Below are 26,709 nucleotides of genomic sequence, written 5' to 3'. Positions count from 1 at the left end.
TAAATATCCAGCTAAGTGTTCTCATAGAAAAACAGCTTTTGACATATAAAGACATGACATCTCCATCAGCACTTTCAAAGAATATACTAGACTAGGTCCTCTCCTTGAAGAAGCAGATATTCATTTGAGGCTTTGCAGCTCTCTGGATAGCAGCTCAGGAACACAAAGGTAGCCATAGGCTGCTCCAGTAAATCTTTTATTTCCAAAAACAGCTGAGGCTAGAGGCGAGGAAGGGGGTCTGTACACTGCTGAGCAACAATTGTAACATTACCTACTGAGGTTTTCATTGTATACAGATGTAACACATAAGCCATAAAGCACTGCATTTATGGTTATCCTGGGGTAAATAAGCTTACTGTGCTTCCAGCCCTATAGAAGTACAGCACAATTATTTATAAAACATAATATTTGTTGATAAATGGCTATTGTTTTGTTTACATATTTGATGTGCTATACTACTTATCACTAGTTTAGACTGTATTCCTTCGACTTATTAAAATAATTACTATAGAACATTTTTCCATCAGCAGACTCCTGTGTCTCATGGTTACTGAGTCTCCTGGTAACATCCTATGACTGACCTCCACCTCTCATGGGTATAACTACACTTAAAGATGTTTACACAACTAGAAAACCATTTAACAAAACATTTCTCAGAATGTATCCCTGTCTTTAGTGACATATGACTGCATATCATAAGCCCAAAGCAACCACTCAAAAATGTTTTTTTTAAATGCAAAAGATTAAAAAAAAATCCAAAAGAAAGCAGTAATGATGAAACAAAGGAACAAAAAGCAGAGTACATAAACAGAAGATGAGCAATAAACTAGCAGACCCACATTCAACCATGTTGATATTTACATTAAGTGTTAATGGCTAGACCTGCAAGGTGGCAACCATGAGTCACATGTGGCTGATTAAACTAAAATTATACAAATAAATGCCTAAACATCCAGTTCCTCAACAGCACTAATCCATTTAAGGTGGTTATTACCACTCTCATGTGGCCAGCTGGTGGCACCATACCAGAGAGAACACAGAAACAATACTGCTATTGCCAAGAAACTCTGCCACAGTGCCCTTGCCTAGACACTCTGGGGAGAAGCTATACAGGGGAAATGAGCCCTTCCCATGCTGCCTGTTAGAGCCACACTTTCATCAGAAAGACAGACTAGAAGCATAGGTACCAAAACAGATACATCATGCAGCAATGAGCAAGAGGAAAGAAGGTAAGAGTGGTGTACTAATGAGAGACCAAAGACTTTGTGAAATGAAAAGGAACATTTCATAACCTTCACAGACAATGTACAGGACGACAGTACAACCACAAATGTGGGTGTGACCAATACATAGGGCAGAAATTGACAAGGAAAAGGGAAAAATGGATAATTCCTCAATCACAATAGGAATAGTTTAACGTTCTCCCTCAACAATCAACATATCTAGATGTCTCCAACATGTACATACAGCGCACAAAGATGAGCTTACATAAATAGAATCAAATAATGTGTATTTTTTTTCTTGTCTGGGGCCAGCAGAGAGAGAGAGAAGCAAAGCTTTCTAGAAAGCACATTTGCCTTGGATTCTTGCTTTATTACCTCCTACAGGGACATGCTGCCTGATGTCTTCACATTTCTACGTGTCTGCTTCTGTGTGACTTCCTTAGATGGTTGCTACAAAGTCTTGTGGTTAAACTACAAAGAAAGAGTCAGGTCTTGACAGGCACCATCAGTTTGACATCACCACTTATATCAAATGCTGCAGCGCACAGCAGGGAGGACACAAAACGGCTAGCCTTCACCCCTGGAAAAGGTGAGGGCTCACATATAGTCCTCGCAGTAACTGCAAGACAGCCAAATAGCTCCTAGTACTGGCTGCCTGCCGAAAGAGAAACTTTGGACCCTCAGCTATGTAAAAGGCTCATTCAGACCAAACAAGCTGCCTGGCAGCAGGAATATCCTCAGGACAGAAGGCAAAGGCTACTCTGATGTACAAGGTAGCTCACTACATCACAGTTAGCTGGAAACATACCTGGGAAAGTACAAACTTCAAGGCAAGCAGGAATGTGACAACAAGCATCTATGTATCTCCTCTCCCCTGAGTTGGAGACCCTGTCCCATACTCAGCACTGCACAACAACAGAACTAGCCATACTCTACCTTGGGACAATTAGAAAAGTCAATGCCCAGAGTTACGTGTTTTCTGGACCAAAATTCTACAGAAAAGGAAAGAGAGATGGAAGGGAGGGAAAGAAAGACAGAAGGTAAAAGAAAAAATAGGCAACTGATTTTTAAAAATAAGCATTTATACTATTGTTTTCATCAGCTATAGTCTTCACAGGAAAGCTCAAGAAAAATATTTTTTGAAAAATCAGAAATCTTAATAAGGAACACAGGAAATAAAACATAAATGTACATGTGCATACACATACACACATACACACACACATACACACACACATATGCACACTTAAAGGTGACACTCCAGCAAAAAGGCCGCTACAAGCCTAAGGCCACCAACTCTACACCCAGCAAACAGTGAAGTTAAAAATAGCAACAGTCAGGCCTTGTTCAGCCTCCTCCAAAGAGGAGAATCACAGTGACCTAAAAAGGAATTCCATCGTGCAAGCCACACCACCAGGAGCCTGACAGCCAGGATAAGGGCCAGAAAGGGACAAAGGAATTCACCAACCATGCTGAAATGCCCTGTTCTTAAAAATCCTGCGCCCATAGGGCTCTGGTGGTGGCTGTTCCTCCAGGTCCCCTAGAGCTGGGTCATTTCAGGGACATCCCATGCTGGGTCCTGTGGCCCACAGGAAGCCCTAGACTCAGCTCCTCATGGCCCACATACTGCCTTCCACAATCTCACGCCAGCAGCAGCACAAAGCACAAGAAGCTGCTGTGTGAGCAGCAGCCATGTCCTTCTCACTCCCCTGCTCAGGATGCTACAAGTTTCCATGACCTCACAGGCAGGTAGGGTGGCACTAGGAAGTCAGGCCACAGTGTGCTCTTAGTTTCCTCAGAGAGACTAGCAGCTATGCTGTACTCCTCTGTCTCACAGACAGAAGTTGGCTTGAACCGTGTCTGGGAGCTGACAGAAGAGGATGCCACTGCCTGTAAAGAAGTAGTGGAAAAAGGCAGAAGTATAGAACTTGGGTCAGTCTTAACAAAGCTTTTCATTGTGAGATGCCAAACTGAACAAACTGATTTTAATTAATGAAGCTTTTTCCACCAGCTGAGATGGAAGCACAATTAAACTAAAGGCCAGGGCAGCACTACAAGGCCTCCTTCCTGCTCCCCACACACTCACCTAATTTTTCAACTGACCAGTAGCAGCAGCAACTAGTAGGCAGAGGAAGCCTTAAAATGTCTTCTCATACCTCTTTCAGGAAGCTACGTGTACCCAGATTTCATACAGACCCATTTCTGACCATTTCCAGATTACAATAAGCACATGATAGGCCCTGGTCATGGGTTCCAAAATCCAAATCTCAAAGGCTTCCCTGCTTGACCACTTGTCTGTGAAAGATCTAAAGGGCAGATCAAGTTTACTCAAAACAGAGAGAACTGCACATGGGGCTGGTGACTTCGGGTTCTTCCCACTCAGGTATGTGTTGCTCCCTTGGGTATGTGGTGCCACAAACCACTTCACAGTCTCAGAGAGTAATCAGCTGACACCATCAAATGTGATCATAGATTCATCTACTGATAGCATATGACATCCTGACACCCTCATTTGGGCAAATTCTTACAGATTTATACATACATGTGCCTACAGCTAATAACCTCTGCTGAGAGTAGGTCCAAAAGAATAGGTATGTGTGTCCATAGAAGGCTGCACACAAATGCCCATGCAGCTCTGTTCCCAGAGGTGGGTCAGGAGACAGCCCAGGCACCACTGACATCAGAGTCTGGAAGGTAAAAGAAGGGAGACAGACTTGAAGCATTTGGCAGGTTTGGTCATAGACAAGCCAGATAGATCTGTGAAACTTGAGGGCAACCCAAAAAGCAGGGTAGAAGACAACGAGGCCCCACCTTGGGCAAGGTGCCACAGGAGTTTGTTTACAAAACTGAATGAGAGGTACTACAGGTCAGTGACTTCACTATGTACAAATTATACGTCAAGCTAAAAGTCTTCAGGCCAGACTGACTACACTAGCACAGGACTTGTCAGTCTCCAGATCTCCTTGGGTGAATACCCTGCAGTGGAAAGGTTGTTCCTCCCCAAGTAACCTTCTCCAGGGTCCCAGTTCTACACTGATCTGATTTGGACCAAACTCACCATGCATTTGTATAAATCAGGCCAGGATGCTCCCCTAACCTCGGCCAAGAGAGAAAATTGAGAGGAAGGAAGCCTAGCCTCTGTCAAGAAGCTTCAAATGCCAGAACTCATATGCTCTATGCACTGGAGATCCATGGGCCTGGTCCAACCTTTGATGCTCAAGCCAATTTCAGTCAGTCTCAGACCCTTATGCTAAGGATACTCCTCAGGCCTCCACTCCCAGTCTCATCTGCCAACTTCCCAACTGGCTCTTCCTGTACCTCCAAGACTACTATAAGATATCACTGAATCTTCAACCCAGGATATATTAATACATGAATCTTTATTGTCACCCCCTACTTTAGGCCAGGCACTGACCCAGAAGATGGGTCCTTGATTCTGTTGAATGAGGTGAGACTACAGTAATGTCTCAGTTCATGAATGTTTTTGTTTGGAAACAATTCAGTTCACAAACAAAAGCATTTAGCAAAATTTTGCTTCCATTCTCAAATTTTGTATCAGAAGACAAAACATCCATTTTCCCTATTGTCTTGATTACTTTTCTCTCACTGCTGCAACAAAATACCCAACACCCAAAATTAAGGAAGGAAAGGTTTATTTAGCTCAAAGTTTTGGAGGTTTCAGTCTGTAATCAGCTGGGTTCAAGGCAGACTGGCACATGGCAGAGGGGTGACAGTTCATAGAGGCCAAAAGATAGCAAAAGCAACAAGAGCAAAAAGAGAAGAGCACAGAAAGAAGACTCTTTCTGCCCCTTATATTGTATGCAGGCCACCCACTGTAGCATGGGTGTAGTACTTACACTCATAATCCCTGCATTGGTCTACAAATCCACCACAAATTCAAGAAGCCTGCCCTCATGATTGCATGAGGCTTTGAAGGGACATCCATGCACAAATCATAACACTCACACAAACATAAACACAATCATCTTCCCATAAATCATAAAGCAAATTAAGCTTGTGAACCAAGGTACTGTACCACTGTAGATGGTATGTGAGAAAGACAGAGGTAATAAAGAAAAGTAATGTTGGGAAAGGTGGGAGTGGGATTAGAAGAAAGAGGTTGCAAGATTACATAAAGCAGGAAGATGGAGCGTCAGAGGTTGACCAGGCAGGTGAAGCTACACAGCCTGATCAAAGTGAGAAATTGGCAACACAAGAAGGAAGGGAAGTAAGGTTTCTGTTCAGAGGGAACAGTGGATGAAGAGGTACTAAGGCCAAAGCAGAAGAAGGGGGTCCAAGAAGGAACTTGCAGAGTCAACAACAAGGGAGGGGCTTCCATGGGACTTTAAAAGACAGCCGTAAAGACCTGGTTCCTATCCAGGCTGCTCTGTGAAGACCCGAAAGTAACAAAGACAGGTGAAGAAAGCCACGAAGAAGCTTCTGCCTTCAGCAGCAAAGAGGAGACAATGGCATGGATGTGATGGCAGCAGTGACAATAACTAAAGCCAGATTGGCAATTCACCCTGAGGGTAATGTGGCAGTCTTTGCTTGCATGCTGGATATGGAATGGGAAAGATGCAGACTCTGTGGTTTGGGATGGAACATAAGAATTTCATGTTCCAACCAACAGGTAAGTCAACAAGTGAAACAAGCTGCATGGCACAACATGTACAGCAGAGAATTGGGAAGCCCATCTAAGAACTCCAAAGGACGTGCAGGTCATGATGGCTGCTACAACCCATGATCCGGAAGGAAGGGAGAGACCCATGCTTGCATAAAATTGTGGGAAATCATGGGCACCGATAGAGGGGATTTCAAGACAGGACAGGAGAAGAGATGTAAAGATAGGAAAACACAAACAGGACAAAATGAGGAAAAACAGGGAAGAACTGGCTAGGAAAAAAGAGACCACAAAGGAAAAACACAGCATACAGGTGTGCAACCAGCACCACCCTTAAACATCTGGTGCTGAACTTGTGGGACCCTCTGTAGTCAGCTCCTCACAGAGTCTAGGCAGTATGGCAAGGGGCCATGTATCGGGTCATGACACATTCAAGTCTGGCTTTCCTCAAAGACAGGGATTACAAGTAAAGTCACTGTATGCCTTGGCTTCATGCATCTACTAAATAAACATTTTCAAGCCAGTTTTAGGTAAGTAAGTAGGAGTGTTATTCTTAGGTCATGTGGAAGTTACACATTTCACTTTATGAGACAAACCAGGTCTGTTTTCTCAAATGGTCTCACCATTTTGCACCGGCTATAGGTTGAAAGACTTGCTATGGGCATTGCATCCTTCTCAGCACAGGTATTGTCAATTTCTGTACTTTATTTTTTCATTTAACTAATCTAATACACATGTATCCCTTTGTCATTTCAACTTGTACCCAGAAAGACTAGTGATGTAGAATACCTTCTCACACACTTAATTGCCATGTGTCTTTCTTGGTGAAATGCTCTTTAAATTTTTTGCTAATGCTTAAGCTGCATTCTTTGCTCTCTTACTGATGACTTTGAAGGGCTCTTTACATTCTAGATACAAGTCTCTCATTAGCTGTGCAATTTGCAATATTTTCCTTCACTCTACATTGTCTTTTCACTCTTAAGTGTCTCACAAAGAGTAGTTACAAATTATAATGAAACATAATGCTGATTTTATTTCATAAACTATGCGTTTGGTGCTATAAGAAATCAAAAGTCACAAAGATTCTTTTTTGTTTTGTTTTCTTCTAAAATTTTCACAGTTCTAAGATTTACCTTTAGCTCTGTAATCCATGTTGACTTAATTTTTAGGTATGATGCAGAGCTTAGATATTACTGGTATTTTGGCACACAGATATCCAGTCATCTCAGTGCCCTCTGTTGAACAGACCAGCTCCTCTCTAATGACTTCTTTCCAGAGATCCTAGTCACTTGTCCGTACTTGCGCGTCTATTTCTCTGCTTACTGTCACTCTGATCTAAACCTCTACACATTTGCCAAGAGCTCATTCTGTGGTCTGCTGTAGCTTTTCATAAGTCTTGATAGCATAACATAAGTACCCAAATTTTGTTTTTTCCTCAAATTGTTTTGGTTCTTTTAGCTCCTTGCCCATATAAATGTGATAACCATGTTATAAGATCAGATACGAGAAAATGTTAAAATAGCTGAACCTTCTAAAACGTGAACACAATATTATCACTTTAGTTCTCTATATCTTTTCTGATTTTTTATCACTGCTTCATAATCCCCACTGTACAGATATTGACATGTTGTATATTTATACCCAAATATTTCATTTTAATGTTAATGTTATTTCTTGCAAGTTCCCAACTGTTCACAGCTAATAAAAAAGATGTTTTCATACTGATCTTGTATGTTGAAAACTAAATTCACTTAATATTATAACAGCAGAAATCTCATGAATCTTTATCGTTTTCTATGTAGCCAATCATGTCTTCTGCCAAAATTAAGTTTTACATATTCCTTTCACATCTGTATGATTTTTCTTTCTTCCTTCTTCTTATTGCTTTACTGCACTGGTTAGGCCCTTCAGGACTATACTAAATGGGAAAGTTGAGACCAGATGGCCTTGCCCTGTTCCCAGCCTTTAGATAAAAAAGCAGCATATCTGGGGCTGGGGATTTAGCTCAGCAGCATAAGCACCTGCCTTGCAAGCAGGCGGTCGTGAGTTCGATCCCTGGTACCGATAAAAAAGAAAAAGACCAAAAAAAAAAAAAAAAAAAAAGCAGCGTATCTTCCACCATTAAGTATGAAGGGAGTGGTAGGGCTCTGAACAAAGTCTTTATAAGCTAAGGAAGTTCTTTTCTTTATTCTTAGTTTTAAAACTTTTAACACTAGAATTTTGTCAATGTTTTTTTAAAATGTTTTTTCTATATCTATTAAGACATAGTTTTTCCTCTTTAATCAGTTGCCAGACCAAATTTTATTGATTGATTTTTGAAATATTAAACAAACCCTGAATTCTGTGGTATTATACCATAAAATTTATATATTCAATTAACTCTCCATACCTATATCTATGGGTTTTGCATACATGTAATCAACCAATCAAGCACTAAAAATATTAGGGAAAGAAAAGTGCTTGAACTGAACATGTCTATTTTTCTGTTATTCCTTAAACAACACAGTATAACATCTATTCACATAGAATCTGAATAGTGTTATCCATTACAAGTAATATAAAGATGACAAAGTATAAGAGAGAATGTGCATAGGTTATATGCCAATATTATAACATTTTATACAAGCAACTTAAACATCTATTGATTCTGGTATCTTAGGAGGTCCTGGAATCAATCCCCCATGAATACCTAGGTACAAGGGATCTATTGTGTGTGTGTGTGTGTGTGTGTGTGTGTGTGTGTGTGTGTGGGTATGTGTGTGTGTGTGTGCATCTGTATGGACTATGGTTGATACATCGTGTCAACTTGAGAAGTTTAGAAGTTTAACTAAGAGATTCAGCAAGGAGCCAGGATCCTTACTTTGTTAATTTCATGGGTACACACTTATTGTGTTCATTTATTTCTTTTGGACTAAACAACGACAATTTGTTTTTCTAAAAACATGCTCCATATCAAATTTCAAATGTATGACATAAAGTTGTTAATATTTACCTCTTTTTACGTCTATATAATCAGAACTTCAGTAATAATACCCATGTCAAATTTGTCTTCTATTTTCAAAAACTAGACATCAAAGAGCAAATTAAAGTAACTAAAAGAAAAATTACTAAAAAAGAGCAAAAATCAAAGAGAAAACAAAAATAACAGACACAATAAAACCAAAATCAGTTTCTTTGAATTGATAAAACTCACAAGTTCATAACCATACTAGTGACTGGTTTTCCTCCTTGTTATGGGTCATACTTTCATGCTTCTTTACCTGTCCAATGATTTGGGACTAGACATTAGAGGTTAGGGTTTGTGTTCAAATGGCCCCCCAAGCCTTATGCAAGCTTGGACAGGGCAGGATGGGGAAGGAGGACTGACTGAATCTAGCGTTTGTGATTGGTTTGTTATCTAGCACTAGGATTGGCAATGTGAGTGCTGCACCCACCCAGGGGCAGAGCCAACATACAGTGTAAGGGCAGGAAAAAGACATGTCTTTCTCTTTTGCTCTGTTCACTCTTGCTGTTTGGGGCTGCCATGAATGGCTGCCCCACCATGCCATCCTACCTTACAGCCAGCTGAGTATAGACTGAAACCTCCAAGAACTATAAGAAATAAATGTTCTCTTCTTTCATTTTGGGTGTCAAGTATTTTGTCTCAGCAACAAAAGAAAAGTAAATAAGACAGCAGACATTGTAAATTTCACCTTTCTGGCTGGACATTCTCTATGCTACAAAATGGGCGACAGGAGTGCTCACCTCTCCTGGTCCCTCCCTCAGAGAGGGACCCGTGCCATCTGTTGGCTAGATCTTGAAATACACTGGTACATGTACTTTTCCTAGTTTTAGTTTGCTCAAGACAGGAAGGTACAATAGTAACTATACTTCCACATTAACTCAACATTGACACTGCCTGTCACATGATTCTTAAAATTCCTGTCAGGAAAAACTGTTGAACACTTTTATTTATTTTTTGGTACCAGGGATCAAACTCACGACCACACGCTTCCAAGGCAGGCGCTTATGCCGCGGAGCTAAATCCCCAGCCCCCAAACTGCGCAATACTTTTAAATGGACAAAAATAATCAGTGCCTCTTTAGCTCACCTATTTGGGTTATCTCTATCTTTAGTTATATTTGAACTACTTTTACAACTCTTTAAATTTGAAACTGATAACAATGCAAATGATTCTCAACCATAAAAATGCACCGTGTTCAGACGAATGCAGTGCTGTGATCAATTAGTAGCCTAAGAATATTCGCTAGTTTTGTACATGAAGCAAATTTCAGAATTACTGATGGGAAAATCCTCTGTTCTCTGAATCAGTTTTCACCTTACAGGTTTTCACTGAGGGAGGACAGAAGAAATAAAGAAAAAATATAGAAAGGAGACAAGGAATATAATTCTAAGGGTGATCAAAAGTTATCCATATCTGTACTCTACATCTGTACTCCCCACATTTGTTTGTTTGTTTCAGGACATGACACTCAAATCTCTTTATACATAAGTCCATAAATTAACCTACTTCATAAGGAAAAGGAGAGAAACTTGACCTTAAGATGAAAAAACAAATCAATGGGTTCAAAGAATGTTTTTAGGCATAACAACATAAATCACTCATCTTAAAGGATACTTTAAGACCACATATACATTCCCAGTCCCAAACTAATTAACTCTGCTTAATAAACCTACTTATGCCTCTCAATAACAAGTCCTGAAATTCTTTTTCTGTGATGGCAATCAATGAACCTATTTCCTTTTTCTTGGGCAGGACAGGTTTGAGGTTCCCATCTTCTCTTTGGAGGACGTTCCCCTCAAACTCCATCTGGTAACATTATTAGTAAGTAAGAAAATTTATTATCTCAATAAAATAAACTTCAAAAATGCCCTTTCATGTTTGTATGACACTCAATACTCTATACTATTTATCCTTATCAATACCATAAATAAAATTTAAATAACCTATCCATCATCAGGAAAACCACTTCAAAAAAAGAAAACTGAGTCAGGCATGATTGTACACTCCTGTAATCTCAGCACTTGCGAAGCTAAAGCAAGAGGACTGCTGTGAGTTGGAGGCTAACCAGGACTACACAATGATTTCAAGGCCAATCTAAAGGACTGTACATAGCAAGATCCTATCTCAAAAACAAACAAACATACAATAAAGAATTGTATTACAACAGATAGTGTATATTAATTTACGTAGAAATATTTTTCCTGGTCTACAAAAAAAATATGACTGAGAGAATTGCAAAAATACACACTCCTATGACCCGCTTAATAGAAAGTACAGTCATATAGACAGGCCTATTTACTCAGGCTATGTACCTCAATTTGGAAGTGAACCTGAGACTGGAGGAAATATTTATTTATTTACACTTTTTGCCTTTTTCAATGACTTCAGAATGTTATTCAACAAGTAACTCTTATGCACATACTATGTACCAGACAGGTAGATGCTTGGGTTACAGCTATGAGAAAGGCAGAGAGGCCCCCGTTCCTGAAAGCTGGCACTGAAGTACAGTCTCTCAGTCAACAGTAATACTAAGAGCATCCATGTTTCTAGCAGCACAATTTGTAATAACTAAATCTTGGAAACAATCCAAATGCCCATCAACTGAGGAATGGATAAAAAAGATGTGGTATTTTTATATAATGGAGTACTATTCATCTATATAGGATAAACTCAAGGCTTTTTTAGGTAAATGGATGCAACTAGAGATCATACGTGAAATAAGTAAAATTCACAAGTGTAAATGTGATACTGTCTCCCTAGAAACTGAAAAGTAAATGAGAATTCAAAATCTACCATCAATATTGTAAAAGGGAAAGAAACTGCCCAAAAGGGAACAACAACTGGGACATCTGAGAGGAGAAAAAAGGAAGGGAAAAGAAAAAAATGTATATACATACAAAAGATAGCTGAGATAGTTATACTACTGATTTAGTTCACTTTAAAAAAAGTTTCTACTTATATTGTTTGATTGTGTGTGCCTATATCTTGTAATCTGACCAACGACTCTAAAGACAACAATACACAACATAATAACCACTATTAATTTCTTATTATTTTGTTTTGAAATTCTGTATCATTTTTATTGGTTTTTTACCTCTTTAAAAATAAATAAATAACATTGAGAAAGTTAAACTTGATTTCCTAGCTACCTCATTTGCAGAGTTTGAGGAATCAAGATCAGCACTTGACCAGCAAAGGCAGAATGGCCCTTCCTAATCCTTCAGGTCTCTGGCTAGTCTCTCCAGCAAAAACAGCTCCTCCACCCACACTCCTAAGCCACAGTGAGATAGATGCTCTGCAGGACAGGTCATGTGTCCTTGATGATACTTCCCAAATACTCTGTGCCTGAATGTATGAGTGATCAAACAAAGGAGTGGACTGAGGCAATGACTCTGAAATTCACTGTGGAATGTCTGTGATGCTGTTACGATAGGTGACATACTAAGACATATACAGAAGGCTGCAGTTCTCTCAATTCTAAGATTCTCCCATGAGCACTTCATCCTCCTCACCACACATCAAAGGATAGGCTACATGCTCACTCCCATGTCCCTCCTGCTCTGGGTAAAGGGACAGGGCCTGGTCCACCCTCACTCCTTTCTTAGACTAGTGTGCACAAGGGCGCAGCTAAGTGGCAGAGCAGAGAGAGGAGGCTGTGCAGCACTAGGAAGAACCCTCAGAACTACATCTAGGGCCTACCACAGAATGCAGAGACCCAGAACACATAAGTAAAGTGGCAAGAACACAAACAGAGCCAAGATAGTGCTCTTGCCTTGTACAAGGCAGGACTCCCACCTACTCTTGGATCCCACACTCAGATTTAGTCTCTCCTGGCACTGCCTCACAGGAGTCAATTGTTTCATCATTCCTGCTTCTACTTTGTCACCTGTGCTATCTTACAGGCACCAATCCAAGGATCTACAAAGAACAGAATGAATACTGCACCAACAGCATCTTCCTACAAAGGTACATTTGGGGCTGCAGAAAGTTGCCTTATCCCCAAGAAGGATTGGTTCTTGATTATCTTCAAGAAAAGGTTGCACTTGACACCAGGTAAACACCTAGACACCAGCACAAAAGGTCCTGTCTCCCCAAACCAACCCCATACCCAGAGAACAAATAATTTAAAGCTCTCTTTGTGAGGAGGCAGGCTCCCTCCGGGCCACATGTGCTGCTGACCACACAGTCTCTGCATACCTTAACAGTGACCAGAGCTCCAAGAGGATCCATCACTACCCTGTCATAATACCATGTTCCCTTATGCAGTCTCATTATAACTGTGGTCTGCTGGAACCTCTGTTATCTCCTATGTGTAGACAATTCTGCATAGTGATTAACGCTGCATTGCTCTTGGAGCTGGTTCACAACTCACAAAGCACTACCACATTCCATTATGGCTATCTTCCACATTGCCCTGGGACTTTTTCCAAGTCTGTTTGCTTCCTGGTCTGAACAAAAGATTTGAACTGCTTGCCCTCTTTTGGAGATGACAAATCTGGAGAAATACAAGCTCACTGCCTAGGCGGGGTTCACAAACACATATGATATTACACAGGAAGCCATATCACTCATCTCACACTGCCTTCCATAGGAACTAGAAACTAGCAGCCCAAAAAGTAAAGTCTATGACTCACAAGGCCCAGGCCATAACGAGCTACAAACCCTTCTCTAGTAGAACCCTCCTATGTACACCTCACTACCTGACACTTTTCTGATAAAAGAACCTTCCCTTGTCCCTCACTGAGACCTTCCTCTGACAGGGATTCTCCTGACCTTTAATTACCTGAGACCCTTCTCTGACAGTCTTTCCCTTGTCCCCTCACTAGCTGAGTTCCTCCTCAGACTGCCAACTTCTCCTTTTTCTCCATACCAAAATGTCCTTCCAGAACTTTCCCCAGTTAAGTCTCAACTATTCCCAAAGGAGATATCTGTCCCAGATCTGTACCATCCTTGGCAGACAAGAAGTTTACAAATGTTGAACAAAGGATTTTTACTTCCAAATACCCAAGCAGACACTCATGACAGGCAAAAGAAAAGGAGGTTGCTCAAATTATCACATAAGATATTAGGGTTGAGGCCAGCCACACACATACACACACACACACATCCCCATGATGTCCAGCATGGACCACTGCCCACAGTACAGCCTCAAATCTCTAGCTCTGTCAGAATTTCCAGCAAGCTTTGGGGCTACAGGCAGGTATGCTTCACAGACCCTGGGTGTCCATTTTCACCTTGCTCCCAACAGGTTCTCTGGGTTCCCACACAAGCTCCATCCCCACTCACCTCCGTCAAACAACCAAAGAAATTAGGGAATGTGAATGCCCTCAGGCCTGACTTGGCTCTGCCATGGACCACAAATTCCAAGCACCTGCAGCCAGTCTATACAGGCCTTTTCCTGTGGACTGCAGACACCCAGTTAGCCCCAGGCCTTCCTTGGCCTCTCTGCCCTTACATCCTGCAGGTCTCAGTTACATGATTTCTCCTCAGAGCAGCCATATGCCACCTACTCAGGAACAACCAAGAGAGTACATGCCTCCTCGTGTTAATTTCCCATCACCCCTCCACATACATTGAAATATATGCTGTGGGAAACAGACTTGCATCCCCAAGTCTGAGACAGAATACACCACAGCACAAGCACCACAAATACATTGGCTTGATGGTCAACAGAAAAAATTTGCATTTCATCCTAACAGCATCATCCTAAAAGCCATCCAAGTCCCAACAACCCCTCTGGGTGCCAATGCTGCCTGTCTTGAGTGCCCATATAGGCCTCCTATTGCACCAATGGGGCTCTTCTACAAAACAACAGTCTCCACTCATGATGACACAGAGGCCCAACCATAAGAGGAATGAATTATGAGCTCAGAGGAAGGAACCCTGAACTCAAAAAGTGACCTCTGTGGAGGACAAGGAACTTGCTTGTCAAGGGATGGTAACAGACTTCTAAAACACAGATGTGGCCTGTGCCTGCCTGGAAAGTGCAAGGTTCTGAGTTTAATTCCTAAAAAAAAAAAAAAAAAATTAAAAATAAAACAGAGAATCCCATCTGAGTCAGTAATAGCCACACTTGCTTTCCACACAGTTACACTCACTCTAGCTTGTCATACAGACAAGATCTGACCTTCATGTGGAAACACCACAATACAAATACCATATAAGTAGTTATTCTGAAAAGACACACTCTCAATAATTCTTACCTGATAAAATTCCCGAAGCCAGTTCTTCTGCAGGTTTTCTGGCTGTAAATTAAGAAAAAAGAAAAGATAGTCAAATTACAGTCACTGCCCCAAAACATCAGTGAGAAACTTCAGTAAGAAAACCCATGGAGCAACCTCATAGTCAAGAGTTGAGCACATACATGGAAGACCCCTATCTACACAAGGACCCCTATTCTACTCAGTTTTTAATAGGAGACCACACTTCAAGAGATGTTCCTGTGACACACAGGGAAGCAGTACTCACCTGCCCAAGGCTGGTCACACAGTGCCGTGCCCCTACATGAAATTCAGCCCTGCTCTGTCCCCAAATAGAGTAGGGGTTAGAACCAGCACTGCATTTCTGCTTGAAGCCTTTAGACACCTCTCAGGAAAGAGACAGCACAGAAAGTAACCAATCTATAACAGGCATTAAGAGAAGTGCTGGCATATTTCCAATACACATCCTGCCTAGCCAAAGTCATACCATAAGAAACTGTACTCAGGAGTATTTTATGGAGCAAAAGTTGTCAATCATACCATAGTGGTATTTCGGTGTTTGAGGCAGGGAAGAGAGTGACAGGGAGAAGTTTTCAGAGAACTAGCTGCAATGGTTAGAATCCTTTAGAACCCACTTGACAGGTGCACTGACAAAAACCCCCACTACATAGACACACACACACACACACACACACACACACACACACACACACAGGAACCAAGACCCCCAGGCTCTTGGTCAGGATCAGGCATAACCTGGCTGAAAAATGCCTTGCTTACTGAGGAGATAAGCTGAGACCTGGATACCCTGCCTGATGACCCTGGTGAGCCCAGGTCACCATCACTCTCCAGATGAGGCCAACAAAACCCAGTCAAATCCAAGTTTGGGAGCCCAACAAAGATGGACATGGTAGCAAAAACATTCACCTGGTGTGCACAGAGATGCTCCTAGAAAGCACTTTCTTAGAGCTCACACCATGAAGTAGGACATTCTGTAACCAATGAGTACAGCAGACTAGACAAAAATTCCCATAATGCACTGAACAGGGAAGAGAATATACTGTGTGCTATTGAACTAGACACTTAAAAATGGCTACAATGCTAAATATAATGACATAGAAAAAAAAAAAAACAACAACAACAACAAACAAAAAACCTCTCCTAACACTAGGACTCCCAACAGGCAGAGAACTCTGCTGTAACTGTGACATAGAATGGAAAGGTCCACTCCCAGTTGTGACTAGTCACAACCAGGCTTTAATGTGGGCCCCAACACTGTAGCCATTACATTCTTCCTTTTGCCAGCTGGTGTTCCCAAGAAGCAGGAACATGAAACTTCAAATAATTCAACAAAGAGGAAAACTCTGACAAGAGTCTCAGAGAGGAGAGCATGTACAAGACCCTGAGCAAAAACTAACGCTGATTCAGATGCCCATACAGGACTCCAAAGCCCTTTTCCAGTACACAGGAACACCTCCTTCTTTTCCTCATTCTTTCAAGGAGAAACAGCAGGGTACCACAATAAGACAAAGCAGAACTGGACAAGGATTTGAACAGAATGGACAAACACAGGAAAAGAGGCTCAATGTCATTATCCACTGAGAAAATGCAAATCTTAAACCACTATTAAGATGCAAGGATCATTCTTTTTTTTTTTTTTTTTTTTCTTTTTTCTTTTTTCCAGTGCTAGGGATCCAATTCAAAACCTAGTGTGTGCTAGGAAAGTATTCTTTTGTTAAAACTACAACCCTGGTCCTGAATGTTAGAATCAGAGATATGTAACACTACTGGTAAAGAGGTAAGGGTAATTAGAAGTTCTCGTACACTGCTAGTGGAAACAGTGTGGCAGTTCCTGGAAAAGCTAAACCTGGAGCACCATTTCACCAGCACTTCTACTCCTGAGTATCAAGGGAACAAAACAGTCCACAGAGAAATTTACACATGCATATTGACAACAGCACTATTCATAGCAATCAAAAGGTGAACATGGCCTGAATATCTACAAACCAAATACTAGAAGTAAAATAAGACATAACCATAAGGTTTCTTAGCAGGTCTGGCCCTCAAACCTCACTGCTTGACTAGACTCTGGTGGATACCCATTAACCAGGAGCCAAATCAGTGGGAGATAGGCCCTACTCCAGCCTCTGTGGAAGCCACAGTGCATCCACTTGGGAGAATGCAAGAGCAGCCAGGGCCCACAACAACCTCTCTGTGTAACAGATCACTGCATAGCCTTCAAGATAAAGAGCAAGAATCCACTGCAGTTATTGTCTCCAGGAGGGAGGGAAAAAAGCACTGCCTCCCACTTTTTATCTAAGCAGCCACCAATTCAAGTGTGTAGAGCTGTAAAGATCCTCAAGTTTCTACCTGCAGTGGTATCTTCTCATTAGCAACCTGGTACTTGCATCTCAAAGGAATCCTCACTCCAAACACCCTTCAGCAAGTAAAAGCAGAACTACTTTATGAAGCAAATGACAGCCCTCTAATCAAGTCCCTCATCTGGCCACAGGCAAGGCCTAACCACAAGTTTATGACTCAGAACTACAATACTGGGTCCTGAAGCAAAGGGAGGAGCTACAGCTATGGTAAGCAAATAGGACTTCATCCGAACTAAATGAGGATAGGGGAAAGTACATGTTAGAAAACTTGGTGCTGTCTTATATTTTAACAAAATATAAGCATAAAACAACTCCACACTAACTCTAAGAGGAGAATAAATGAGCTCTTGATTGACTGGGAGCTCCTTTCCCTACCACGCCACATGGAGGACTCACCACTCCTGCCACTTCCCACATACATGGACTACCAAGGCACAGGAATACCGCTCAGGAAATCAGGGTATGAAGACAGTGTTGCTTTCTGCGTGACGCTGGACCATGATGATATGCACCCTGCCATGGTGACACACTGACACATGTCCCTGGGTCCTACCAGCACAGCTTCTAAAGGACAGAACCCACATTCCTTCTCAGTTCTCTAGACTATCCCTCAGGCTAGGAATGAAGTCAGCCTTGACAGGGCAGATTTCAGACCCAGGTTACCTTACACTATATCCCCACTTACACCTCATGGATGAGAAACACACTGCAGGACTTCTTGAAACATGACCACACATTTCCACAGCTGCTTCCTACTTCTGCTGTCCACTCAGAACTAAGTCCAGTCTTCCAACAGTACACACCTCAGTACATACACAAACATGCCACTGCCTCCCTCCAGTCTACTGTTCTCAGCAAGCCAGAAAGCCCCCAGATAATGTCAGACACTTCCTCATGTGACTACAAAACTACTCAGGAAAAAGGGGACAAGAAGAAATCAAAACCAGTTACAGTCTGCTGAAGAGCACTCAAGGACTCGGGTGGACCACAGCTTCCCTTGGCTTTGGCTCTTATCAGAAGTCAAACAACTCCAAGGGCTCTGGGCCCCAAATCCCACTCATACCACTATCAGCACAGCTCCCTCCCCCATCTGTGAAATGGGTCAGAAATCAAGAAATGCTGTCAGAGATTCTGCACAGCCCACCCTGGGACCTGGCTGATGCTGGAGCAGGCATTCCAGGCCCCAAGTTGGCCCCTGCCAGCAGACTTTCTCAAGATGATCCCAGGCACAAGTGCAAAAGTACTGGGTACTATGCACAGTGGGAAGTACTTTAGGAAAACAGGTTCCTCCAGCTAACTCTTGGGTCACAATCTTTTTCAGGTCATTAATCTAACTTGTATCCCATACTGAATGTGGATACACCAAACAGTCCTAATAAAGTGCTTTGGAGAAAGACAGTTATGTTTGTTTATTGTTTATAAGAGGCCACTCAGATGCAGAGTACTCAAGACTGCAAATCTAAATGAATGACTGAAAATACTTACAGAGAAGAATACATTGAAGCAATATGAGGTTCTCTAGAAAAAAGTGTTTAAATACCTCTGACAAGGTCACAGTGATGTTGAAAAGACTGCCCTGAGTACACTGGCAGTCTGCCAAGGGAGCGGAAGCACTCCACCGTCCCTTCTAGTCTTCTCTGTGCTGTGTCATCACTGTCCTGACTCTGTCCCTCTCTGATCCAAGACACTCCCTCCATGATATCAATCCATTCTTCTAAGAGACCTCCCAAAGACTTGGGTCAGCTGGAGCGAGAGAGTTGCCATCCTGCATCTGACAATCCCTGGCTCCACACAAAATTCTTCACATTCTCCTGCTCAGGATCCTTACACACACAGAGTCTCTCTCATGTATTCTCATTCTCTCTCATACCAAGGCCAACAAAGGCGTAAGTGTGAGAGGTGTCTGAGTTTCTATGGACCTTGGGCTGGGGTGGTAACAGTGACATGTGAGCACTACTGTGGATTAGTAACTAGTGGTCAATTTAAAACGTCAGCTGAACTGAATCAGCATGGTGCTGAGTGTGGGTGGCCCACCTGAGGATTGCTGCCAGAATAAACAGGAGACCTGGAAAAGAAGAGTAGTATTGTGGGTTCTCCTAAGTGGTGGTGGTGTTTGGAACTGTTTGTCTCCTAGAGGAGCTTGTCATGCCACCTCCCCTGATATGAACTCAGCTGTTATCATTGAAGAAGCTCAGGACCTTGTTGCTGAGAATGGCTGCAGTTCATTTTAGGGCAGCTTTGGTCCTTACCTTGAGTATCGCTTTCTGGCTCAAGAAGGAAAGGTGTGTGCTGTTTAATCTCCAGGAGAAGTCTGTCATGCTAGCTTCCTGATATGTACTCCACTGTTTTCATTACCGAAGGAACCTGGGACCTCCCTGTTGCTGAGGATGGTTGTGGTACTTTTCAGGGGAGCCCTGGTTCTCGTTTTGAGCACTGCTTCCTGGTTCCAGCATAGAACTCTCAAACTACTGGCACCTATCCTTCATCCCACTGGCTTTCTAGCTTCCAGCTAGACTTTCTAGCTTCCAGCGCTGACCTTTGCACAGATCCGTGGGACAGACTTGCATGGATCATTATCATGGGCTCTCTGGGTTTTGAGTTGAACTCATGCAGGTCATTGCCATGGAATCCATGCTCTTGGCTGGATTTTCTTGTTCTTTAGTGTTATGGATAGATTTCCTGCACCTTCTTCATATCTGACGCCCTGGGTGATCCTTATAAATAATACTATAAATTATGTGTCCTATGTGTAATTGTTCTCCTTGCAACACCTGACTACAACAGAGCAGATAAACATTTGTGCATGTGTGCACTTGGATATATGACAAAGACAGAACTTAGCTCTGAGAGGAGGTTTACACTTGCTCACATTCATAAAGGAACACACAACACAAGCTCATCCTCTCACCTGTTCATTCTCATACAGTCACACACTCCTAGATCTACTCACTGTTGCACTCACTCTGACATGCTCACACTCTTACACACTCATTTCCACACACACCCGTCCCCCTCACAGGACCCACCAGCTCCATAGTGTTGACCCCACTCTTCTGCCTGCAAAGACTGAGACTGGTCCATGTCTCTTAGCCAGTGTGAAAACCATCACCATGTCCTGTTCCTCTACCATCAGAACACGTGCATACCACTTATGTCTCACCACCCTCCCAGTCGCCTATGAGCATATCTAAGGTACTCTATCCTTTTCACCAATGGAGTCTCCCTGTGTCTCCCTCATCCCTTCCATCCTTGCTTCAACCAGAATGACCTTCGAGGAACAATAGCCCATCCACCCTTTGGTGCTTTGTCCCTATCAGTAAAGGACAAAAGCCCTCCAGACCTGCAAGGTCACAGGGCCTAACCTCCTGACCCTCTTGCCACCCTTGCTTTACTCTCTTGCTCAAGGCCTCTGCACTTTACCTCTTCAGATTCTCAAACAACCCCATGCTGCTGGCCTAACCAAAGACCATCTCCTCTAAAGGTTGGTTGTCCCTTGGTTACTGAGTCTCCTTGGCCTAGAAAATCGATCCTATGTCGCTCCCATCATGAGTGGGCAAGTTTCATCATCTTCCTTCCTCGCCTTTGCCTGGGGACTATCCCCAGGAACAGCACATTTCCTTTCTACCCCCACAAACTACGGTGTATGTGAGTGATATCAATAATAACTTGTTCGACCACCATTGAGTTTGGAGCAAAGACAGCCAAAGAGAGAACAAGAAGTCTCTGCCCCTGGAACCTAATAGAATAACAAGGGACAGGAGTGAAGGATTTTCCAAAAATGATGCAATAAAAAACAAGGTCCAATATCATACCTCAAAAGTGCAGCCACAAAAGAAGAACATGCTGCCACAGAAAGGGTCTAAAATTATGCTGATGGTACAGGGCAGGAATGCACAAACAGAGAAGGAAGGAAGGAAGGAAGGAAGGAAGGAAGGAAGGACAGCAAGGCGAACCCCAAAACAAAGAACAAATAATTCCATAACACAACATGGAGCTAGCCATGGAGAAATATGAGTATGTGACTGAGCTAGCTAGCTAGACAGCCTGGTAGATATAAATGACAGGCACCACCAGATCAGGAGGTATGAGGCTGCATGACAATAGTTGTTTTTCAAGGCAGGTCAGGGACCCACTAACACAGTCTAAAATTAAAATGTAGTTTTAAGCTCTACATTCTTAAACTTTTTAAGTGTTTCACCCTTGAATCTTAGAGCTATCTTTCCTGTACCATAAATGTTTATCTCAGATTCAGTAGTGCCTTCAGTTTCAGTTCAGTGCCTCTTCCCTCTGGCAATTCAAGCAGAATTGAAATTTAACCCTTCAAGCTGAGAGTGGCAGGTGTCAGGCTAGCCAGTCTTCTCTCTCTAGCCTCCTAGTTTGTACTGACAGTCACTGCATGTAAACAGTGATTCTTTGGGAGGAGATAGGATTTAAGGTGATTTGTGCTTTTCTTACTCTTTTAAGCGAAGGAAAAAAAGATCTTTCTTAAGTCATTGCACTCTAGGGTAAACATGTTAAAAGCTGAGATTAACTTTTTAACATATTTGTTACACAACTCTAACAGAGAACATGCAACCAAAGAAAAAAACATCAGATGGGCACCCTGATGACAGCTCTCCCCAGAAGACCAGTCTCCTCATCCATGACCACAGGAGGCAAAGAAGCTGGAAGGAGGCAACAAGGCATCTCACAGTGGGGAAAGGCAGTAACTGTTAAAGAATACTGCCCAACTAGTTAAATATTTACTTTCAAGATGCTATGTTAGATACTTTCTTTATTCCACAAAGAAACTCCAGATGAATTCAGGAAGCATCAAACTTGAAATCACAAATGAATCAAAAGAAATATAACCAATAGCTGTTCTCAGATATGTGGTGGCAGGGGGATGTCCTTTTAGCTAGAAAAGCAAAGAAAGAGCCTGGTTGAAATGCCTATAATTTTAACACTCAAAACCCAAACCACCCACAGCAAATGTCACAATAACAGAGAAAAACTGAGAGCTCTTTATGACCACAGCAAGGCAAAGACATGCATACTCATCTCTGTTCAACACAATGCCAAGTGTCCCCTCCAGATCAATCAAGCAAGGAAAAGAAATAAAAGGCATCCAAACTTAAGAAGAAAGTAAACAGATGTAATCTTCAATGTATAAAACTCTAGAAATCATATACATACAAAAAGAACTCTTGCAAAAAAACATATTCAACAAAGCGGTAAGACATAAAATCACATAGAAATCAGTGATATACCTGACCATTAACAACAAAAAAATCCAAAGTGGAAAACAATTCTACTTAAAATAACATCAAAAGATAAATATTACAAATAAATGCAGCACTTGGAGGAAGATGGCAGAGTGGTAAGCGCAGAGAAAACAGCCTCTCTGAGAGTCACCATCCAAATGCTTTAATACAGCAGGGTGAGGAAGACAAGGAGGAAGAGAGTGGGTCCCCTGGGCCCAGGAAGAATTTGAAGTATGGATTGAAGCCCACAGAGAGTAAAAAAGAAAAACTTCAAAAGGACGGTGGTAGCTGGCAGCACCTTTGCCCAGAGCCGGACTCACTGTGCAAGAGCTATTGGAACCCGGGAACGCAAGGTCACAGTAACAGTGATGGCTGGTGACCCCAGAGGCCTCTGCACAAAGATGCAGCAGTGGAGGGGAGTGGTAGATCTGGAGGACTGCACTGGCTGGTGGTCAGTGCAGAGGGCTCAGTCCTCCTGTGGGAGAGCATGACTAGCCGGGAGCCATTTTGCAGTCAGGCCAGATAAGCCTGTAACACAGAACTGTTGCCGGCTTCCTCTAGCCGCTCCTAGCTGGGTGCAGACCTGTGGAAACTGCCTGGACTGCAGTGAGTCCAACCGAGTCTCGTCTCAGGGCAGGCCTGCTGATGTTATCTACTACTACACTGTAAAGCAACTGCTGGCTTGCTGGGATAGAGTGGCACGATCTGGAACTCTGTCTCCACAGGCTGTCCACTAGTGAAGAGAGAATCTTGGAAGTGGACTACTTGTTTTTCTTATTCATTTTCATTTTTTGTTTGTTTTGTTTAGTTTTGTTTCGTTTTTTCTTTTCTCTTTCTCCTTCACTGTTTATGAGTGTGAAAGTGGTTCCTAACCTCTTTGTGGGTTTGGTTCTGTTCTTTTTTTTATCTCTTCCATCTCTCTTTTCTTCCAGTCTTCTACATCAGTTTCCCCAAGTTGGCATGATCCCCCTTTGTCCTCCAACCTTACTTCTAATCTCTTTCTCTTCTTCCACTTCTCTATTTTCTCCTTAATCCATTTTAAATTTGAACCCTAAGGGTAAAATTGACACATTAGGGACTTACATACTGCATATAATTATCTGGTTTGTTTTACATTTTGTTGTATAATCACAAATCTAGTTCATATGGTTAAGTTGCAAATTAAGGATTAGCTCAGTTTGTTGTTTTCTAGGCTGTGTTTGATATTATTGATACCACTTATAGTGAAAACTGACATAACTGTTCTAAACAGCTGTTGGTCCTGATAATCCATGACTGAGATTAACTAAGGGTCACTGAAAATACGGTGACACAGTACCAAAGAACCAGGGAGTAAGCCAAACAAGCAACAACTTCTCATCTCCAACAAACCTTAGAGGTAAAATCTTACAACAGACTCAAAACCCAAAAACCAGCTACACCTGGAAGATATCTCAGAGAAGTAATCATCACCTAACGGGTCCTAAATACCACCAATGTAGCAACCCACCATAGGCAACTTATAAGCATCACCCAAGAAATTAAACTTAAAAAAGAGAGAAAAGAAAATGAGGAGACAATTAAGCAAAATGCAACTTCAGACAGCCAGTTCACCCAAGGCAAATCCAGGGGGCAACGAGGTAGGACAATCCAAAAGCCCCCCACCAGGTCTCTCTGAATAGAAACAAAGCAATTAAATGAGTCTCTGGAAAAAATGAAATCAGAAATAATTTCTCAGATAACTACAAAATTACCAAAATATACACAGTGCTTAGCAATGTTAGAGCAGATGCAGACAAAAAAAATAGATAAGCTTAAACAAATTATGCAAGTTCAGCATAAGAAAGAAATGAAATCAATAAAGCAGATTCAAGCAGACATTCAGGAGAATAGAAACTCCACTGAAAACATTTGAAGCAAATTGCAAGGACAGGATCTCAGATGTTGAAGACAGGCTTGCAGTTAGTGAGCAGCAAAAGGAAGATTTCTCAAAAATAGCAAGAGACCTTGAGAAATCAATCCAGCAGCTGCTAGATGAGACAAACGAGAATAACTTAAGTTTGACTGGAGTCAAAGAACAAGCAGGAGATACCACAAACGACGTTAAAAAAGCGCTCACAGACATCATGGCAGAAAACTTTCCTGGTACCGAGGCAGGATAGTGTCGCCTTCCTAACCACTTCTGGCAGCATCCTGAGCAGCTGATGAAGCAGCATTGCTACAGCAGAAACCACGATGCCTTGAACCTGTGAAATTATGTGAAGCAACACTTTCTGAATTCTAGAACATATCTTTTCATCAAGGGACAGCAAATTTCATATCAGACACAACTGGTTATTAACAAGTTACCAGAAAAGTAGCAAAACATGTTACATAATTCAAGAAAGCAGCTCCTTAACTTACGAAGAATTTCTTGGAAAAGTAGCTGAACTCGATGTAATGGCTAAAGTGGCTGATGGGCAGGAGAAACACTGTCTGAGGTACAACCTGGTTCTGATTCCTCTGCTTTTGGAAAGTGGTCATACAAGTGGTCTGTACCAAGATTAACAAAAGCAGTGGTATTATAGGAGCATCACAGATCATGAATCAGCTTTATAAAGACATGACAAGTCAAGCAGCAGGAGTGTTAACTCAGAGAGCCACCTCTGAAGAACCTGAGGAAAACTCATCCTCTGTAATGTCTTGTCAGGCTAGCCTTTGGAAGAGAAGGGTGAAGCAGCTGACCAACAGGAAGAGTGTTTATCTGCATAGATGGATTAGCTGACCTCAACCAGCTTGTGCTCATAACTTTTGCCAGAAATATATTGATAAATGAAGTGATCAACACAGAAACTGCCCCATTTGTTGCCTACAGATGACTGGAACAAATGAATCTCAGGTAGTGTCAGATGTACCCACAGTAGATGACATGGCTAACTATATTCTTAACATGGCTGATGAGGCAGGCCAGCCCCACAGGCCAAGACTTTGAGAGGAAGAGCTTCTTCTGTTATTGTGGGCTACAAATATGTTCTGGTCATGGAGGAAGAACAGAGGTATCTTTTGACACAGACATAAAAATCTGATCCTCTTATTTTTGCTATTCTGATAATGTGTCCCATTTTTAATTAAACTTTCCATGTCTTTCATTCATAGGGGAAAAAAAGAAAGAAAACTTTCCTGGTAGAGAAAAGGATTTTGACATACTTATAAATGAGGCGTATAGAACTCCAATTAGTAATGATCAAAAAAAATCTATAGACAGACGTATCATAGTCAAGACTCCAGAAATTCAACACAAGAACAGAATCCTAAAAGCTGCTACAGGAAAGAAACAAATTATATATAAAAGAAAGCCTATCAGAATTACAGCTGACTTCTCAGCACAAACTCCCAAGTCAAGGAGAGCTTGAAGTGAAGTACTTAAAGTTCTAAAGGAGAAAAACTTTCAACCCAGATTGGTGTACCTCACAAAAACTATCTTCCAAAACTGATGGAAAAGATATTTCCATGACAAAGAACATCTGAGGAAATTTATGACTACCAAACCAGCACTTCAAAATGTTTTGAAGGACATTCTACAAAGAGAAAATAAGGACTACAGCTCCAGAGGGAATCCATCAGGGAAGACAAATAACTAGAAGGAGAGAAAAAAAAGTGGGCAGGAGAGCCAGCAAAAGGAAAATAACATGACACCGATAAGTCAATACATATCAGTTATAACCATCAATGTTAATGATCTCAATTCACCAGTCAAAAGATACAGACTGGCAGAGTGGATCAAAAGACAAGATCCAACAATACACTGCATACAAGAAACACATGTAATTATAAAAGAAATTCATAGAATAAAAGTCAAAGAATGGAAAACAATACTCCCTGTGACAGGAACACAGAAAAAAGCAGGGATAGCTATTCAATTTGCAGAGAAAGTGAATTTCAAGCCAAGACTGATTAAAAGAAACAAAGGTCATTACATCGTTGTAAAGGGAACAATCCAAGAAGAAGAGATAACAATCAAATATATATGCAACGAATACCCGTGCATCAACTATATAAAACAACTACTAACGGACATG

General features: G+C 41.7%; 1 protein-coding gene and 1 pseudogene across 1 annotated transcript in view; one reads left to right on the top strand and one right to left on the bottom strand.

Moving 5' to 3' along the window:
- The window catches only part of Inpp5a (inositol polyphosphate-5-phosphatase A), a 241,932-nt gene that overhangs the window by 144,547 nt on the left and 70,676 nt on the right, over positions 1-26,709 (bottom strand). The window contains 1 exon segment of the mRNA XM_063245014.1: positions 15,052-15,093. Within this exon segment, the coding sequence (XP_063101084.1) occupies positions 15,052-15,093 (42 nt within the window).
- Positions 21,418-25,466, top strand: LOC100729319 (RING finger protein 141-like; annotated as a pseudogene).

The sequence above is a fragment of the Cavia porcellus genome, unplaced genomic scaffold, assembly GCF_034190915.1.
Source record: "Cavia porcellus strain 051 isolate PalLab524CR breed Dunkin Hartley unplaced genomic scaffold, mCavPor4.1 scaffold_2, whole genome shotgun sequence".
In the NCBI taxonomy this organism is placed as follows: Eukaryota; Metazoa; Chordata; class Mammalia; order Rodentia; family Caviidae; genus Cavia; species Cavia porcellus.
Note: the sequence above shows the minus strand (reverse complement) of the source record. Positions and strands in the feature narration are given on the sequence as shown.